Consider the following 5,298-nt stretch of genomic DNA (forward strand, 5'->3'; position numbering starts at 1 on the left):
CTAATGCCAGTGAGTACTGTCTCTTTACCACCATGGAGAACTGTCTCTCTCCCACCAGCGAGTACTGTCTCTCCCCACCATGGAGCACTGTGGTGTGAGTGTAAACAACCTGCCGTGGTTAGTGCTTCTATCCACTTGTTCTTTTGAAATCCTTTTACTGCGTTTTCCAAGCACTACCTCGGTTTATGTGAACAAACATCGGACATCGGTCATCAGGGTATAGACGTATTTTTATCAAGTATGGGATTAAGTTGTGTTTTCGGGCCTCCTGTAGATTGTATTAATAACAATAGTTACATCATTTGAAATATAGCCCGCCCTTTAATGGAATATTGAAACCAATTCAGGCACACATTAGCAGTTTAAGTTCAAACATTAGATGGAGGAAGATGGGTGGAGTGGGTGTTTGTGTGTCTATGTGTAAATGTGTGTGTGTGTGTGTGTGTGTGTGTGTGTGTGTGTGTGTGGGGGGGGGGGGGGGGGGGGGTGTGTGTGTGTATGTGTGTGTGTGTGTGTGTGTGTGTGTGTGTGTGTGTGTGTGTGTGTGTGTGTGTGTGTGTGTGTTAGGGCTGGGGGGGCATTTTGAGTGGAGCTGATGTGGTCCAGTGCTTCTTGTCCATGATTGAAACTTGAGAACAAATTAGCTGCTTCTCAAGCGTCAGTAAGAGAAAATGCAGCCAATGCTGTACCAGGCAATGCCGGGGAAACTGTAATTGTGTAATTACACGTAAGTGTATAATTAAAGTCTATGCACGTGAGGGAGGGGAGAATGTCTTTCATACAATGTGCTTGGTTTTCTTCTGGGATACAAATAAATACAAAGACATTATTTAATGTTTAATGGAGCCAAGCCATTGTTTAATGGCTTGGCTCCTAAACACACCACACCATACTGTGAGATGCATGGTGTTCTTAGACGAGAGGGGAGCAGGCATGTTCCATATGTGTCTGTGGAAAGTTTGTCACGCATGCATAGCTCAGAGGCTCCCTGCCATGTGATGCAAACACTTTTCATCATGCATGTAACACACCACGAAGGACGCATGCACACACACACATACACATACTCACACACACACACACACACATCACACACACATTCTAAAGCCACTCAGAGCATGCGAAGGGGAATGAATTATTAAGTGAATGTATTCGGTTGTACAGGAAAGCGAAGCAGAGTAGGGAGTCATGTGATCACTTAATGTCACGGGTAATGTGAGAAAGTAGGCAAACAGTGTAAGAAGATAATGTCAATATTATATCCGTAGGAGTTGTGAGTCTGTCACATGCAGGATAAAGACGTGAACATAATGTAACACAAACACTATCTGTACCAGTCTGTGTGTACAAACTGTTGTTTCTAGGGTAGTACCATACTTTTTAGAATAAATGCTGTTATCCTGTAAACTCCTGACTTTTTTTAGTCAGGCCGTTGCTGTGTTTTACTTGCATTGTATTCAATTTGGTGAGGGGCTCTGTGGGGACTGCAGTGAAAATGTACACATTTACACACATGGACAGAGAGAGGGAGACTTGGAGAGAGAGAGAGAGAGAGAGAGAGAGACACACACACACACACACACACACACACACACACACACACACACACACACACACACACACACAGGGACACACAGAAAAATCAACACAGACACACACACATGCACACACATATCTGCTAAACCGATGTAATCGTTTGTAATGAACTCACGGTATACTTCATATTTGAAAGACAGTTCATTAAACACATTGCCGAATAAAGAAATCCATTTGATGTCGTTTCAAAAATGCTTGCAATCTATAAAACGCATGTGCCTTTTGCTTTATTCCCTATAGCCAAAGTCTTGTCTTTAGCAAAAACAAACTTCGCCGCAGAGGGGCGGTTTGCCGTTCCAGCGACATGGCCAGCTTGTTCCATCTGCGTAATGATGCACTTACCCCGAGATCAGGGACAGACTCTGGTGCGCTGCTCTCGCCATTTCACAGCCTTTATTTCGGGTCTTGAGCATGTCGGCCCGTAAGGCGGGACAATCCACTGTTATTTCACCGATGGAAATGACAAGCTCACGATACAGAGCCACGAGAGTGTTGAATTCTTGGACGATCTGCAAGATAAAGCCATTGAGGAAAAACAAAAGTTAAGGAAAGAACCTTATAAGAGCATGCTTCTGTACAAAGTACTAAACAGCCCCTTGCAACGCGTCTCATGCGATAACTTTGGACTCCAGTAAAAACATGCTCAATCCTTATACCGTAGAGTGATTGGGAACATGTGCTGTTGGGCCAACTATTACATGAAACTTATGATAACGACCTGTCCCCCCACACCGATTAAATAAAAATAAAAAATCTGCATTCATACAAAAAAACAACAAGTGCTGACATCACGATATCCTGCCACAGCGTATTGGCTTTCTGAGGCCTGCTCAGAGTGACTGTTGAAAGAATGGATTTTATTTATGATGGCCCATTATGCTAAGTTTGGTTGTTTGCTCGGGCTAAAACCCCCCGCCGCTGGGACGCGCGTCCCGCTCGGTGTGTGCGAGTCAAACACGGGGTGCCTTCATCCCGCGGACCGCGGCGCCCGGTGACGTCCGTGGACGCATGAAGAGGTAAAGTATGGCCATAATAATAGCAGCAGCCCGGGATCTGTCCAGTCATCGCTATATCCCAGTACAACACAGTGTGAAATACACATGGCAAAAACATTAAGCCTTCACCAAAAAACAATTTCGATTGAAGAAGAAGAAGAAGAAGAAGAAGAAGAAGAAGAAGAAGAAGAAGAAGAAGAAGAAGAAGAAGAAGAAGAAGAAGAAGAAGAAAAAGCATCGCAATTGCATCCTTCTGACGCTCATAATGAAGGATGCCCTCGTCTTTTTCTTATTGAATCGGTCGTTTAAAAAAAAAAAAAACATGCTGTGGTTTTGCTGCCTTGCACGCAAAGGGATAGTGGATCGAACTATAGAACAAAGAGGGATAATATCCGAACAGACCCCAATCTAGCAGAGCCCCCCCACCCCACCCCCCTCCATGCAGGCATAAAGGTGTCGCAAACCTACCATCCTGCAGTCGGCCACGGCGCGCTGGGCTCTGCGGCTGCTCTCGGTGCTCTCCCGCCTCTCCGGTTCGCGGTGAGCAGCGGGCTTGCCGATCTGGAAAATGTTCCCGGCAGATCTGGGGCGGTTTTTGCGCCCATTCGGTGCAGAACTCATGCATACACATCCACTAATAAAACAGCTCTAACGCAGAACGCCTTGCCTGATGTCGAAATCTCAGCCCCTTCCTTCCTTCAACACGCTTCCTTCCCCTCTCCTCGACTCCCCGTATTTTTCTCCACGCAGCACCACGGTTCTCTACGTTGGAAGATCGATGCAGGTCCCACCACCACTGCTGCAGCGATCGAGGTTGGAATACACGCGTGTTGGTGGTCCGTCTGATGCCTCCTGCGCTCCCGTCGATCGGGTGCTACTGTGGTGGTCCAAGACGCAGACAAGCCTCAGCGCGCAGAAGTGAGCGCATCGATGCTGGATTTGCGAACGGGGGTTGCGAGTCACCTTCTCCTCTCTCCTCTCTCTACTACAGCAGACGGTTATGAAGCCTGCTGCTGCCTGCTGCCTGCTGCTGCACACCCAGCCCGGAGTCCGGCTAGCTCAGATGTCTTTTCTGACGCACCGATGCCGTGGTGGTGAGAGGCAGAATACGACCACGTTCACGGACGATCACCTGCAAATGCAACCATTTTTTAGGATTGCGCGTTTCCATGAAGTACCCAGAAGACGACTAGTATCGGTCTTCTATGAATCTTGTTGTGCCACTGAATAGAAAGCACTCCCCGAAGAGATTAAAAAAAAAAAAAAAAAAAACGTTCCAGTCCCACTGTGGTCGATTAACAACCGCCCGGATCAATCGTCATTCATCTCTTTATACAGGAGGGGGAGATCGGAGGCTGAAACTCGGCTGAATGGGTAAACGGTGGCTAATTTGGTTCGCAGGGTCTGGTTCTTCGCGTGCTTCCAATCAAGGATTTCTAACCTTGGCGAGGCGATATAAGACGAGCCGTCGCTACAGGCCTGACGTTGCTCGGGTGGCTGGGAACACTGCGCACCCATAGGACACGAATACTAATGCCCCCCCCTCCCCGTCAGCCTCCCGCCCCGAGGACCACCTCTCTGCATTCAACGTTTTCATGTAAAAACGCTTTTAATAGTTAGGTGAGTGCTAGCAGCGCTCAAATATTGTTATTTTTAGGCTTTATTCTTTCTTTCTTTTTATCTTTCTTATTCTCTACAGACTTTGGGACCCTACTCATTCCACAATTTCCATCGAAAGACTCCATTTCAATTTTCCAATTATCCGATTAGTTTGGTGCGCTATCATTCCGATTTTTACTATTTTAAACTTTGTAAAATATTCTACTTTAAAATATTATTTTCTAGGATGGAAGTCAATTGGTGGACAGCGGACCCTTTCTCTGACACTTCAACTACTTCAGGCTTCGTAACTTGGTCAATTTACACTTTTAAGAATCAGTTACATTTTGTAGGCCTACTCACTCTACGGGGCGATTTACTCCGGTTAGAAGCTAAATGCTAACAACAATTCTTAAACGATATTTTCACTTCATGCTGCCTACACAAAAGATATACCGTATGAAAGCTGAGACTTCAAGGAGTCCAATGGTATAAGCCTCATCATTTTATGAGCTTAATTCAATCAACTAGTTGTGAAGGAATAAGGTCAATAACATACTTTTCCAAGTTAATACACACACACACACACACACACACACACACACACACACACACACACACACACACACACACACACACACACTCACACACACACACTCACACACACACTCACACACACACACACACACACTCACACACACACACACACACACACACACACACACTCACACACACACACACACACACACACACACACACACACTCACACACGCACACACACTTTCTCAGAACAACTCAGCTATTCTATATTTTATCTCAAATGTACTCAAACTTTATCACATTAAATATCTGTTTAACTCTTCAATATATTTGTTTCCAACAATTTTACATTATTTAAAGGGTGTGCATGTTTAGATTGTTGATTCTATTTAGACTCGTCTTTACGTCTTTAACTATGTGACTTTACTAAAAACATATTTTCAACCTCACTATGCACTACAGCCCTCCACACATTTTCGGCAGGAAATACATATTCTAGTTTGCTATTGTTGTTCACGTATTTATTGTTTTGTCTTTTCCCTGTTTATTTCTTTCAATGCTCACCCTA

At 45.1% G+C, this 5,298-nt stretch overlaps 1 protein-coding gene across 1 annotated transcript in view; it reads right to left on the minus strand.

The window, feature by feature from the left end:
* Window positions 1-3,687, minus strand: part of rgs7bpa (regulator of G protein signaling 7 binding protein a) — a 7,836-nt gene extending 4,149 nt beyond the window's left edge. Inside the window, exons 1-2 of the mRNA XM_079755861.1 lie at window positions 3,060-3,687; window positions 1,939-2,105 (exon numbers count right to left, since the gene is read on the minus strand). Of these exons, the coding sequence (XP_079611987.1) occupies window positions 1,939-2,105; window positions 3,060-3,212 (320 nt within the window). The 5' untranslated portion in view covers window positions 3,213-3,687. The remainder of the gene's footprint in view (window positions 1-1,938; window positions 2,106-3,059) is intronic.
* Window positions 3,688-5,298: the final 1,611 nt, after the last annotated feature.

The sequence above is a fragment of the Pollachius pollachius genome, assembly GCF_949987615.1.
Source record: "Pollachius pollachius genome assembly, chromosome: 1".
In the NCBI taxonomy this organism is placed as follows: domain Eukaryota; kingdom Metazoa; phylum Chordata; class Actinopteri; order Gadiformes; family Gadidae; genus Pollachius; species Pollachius pollachius.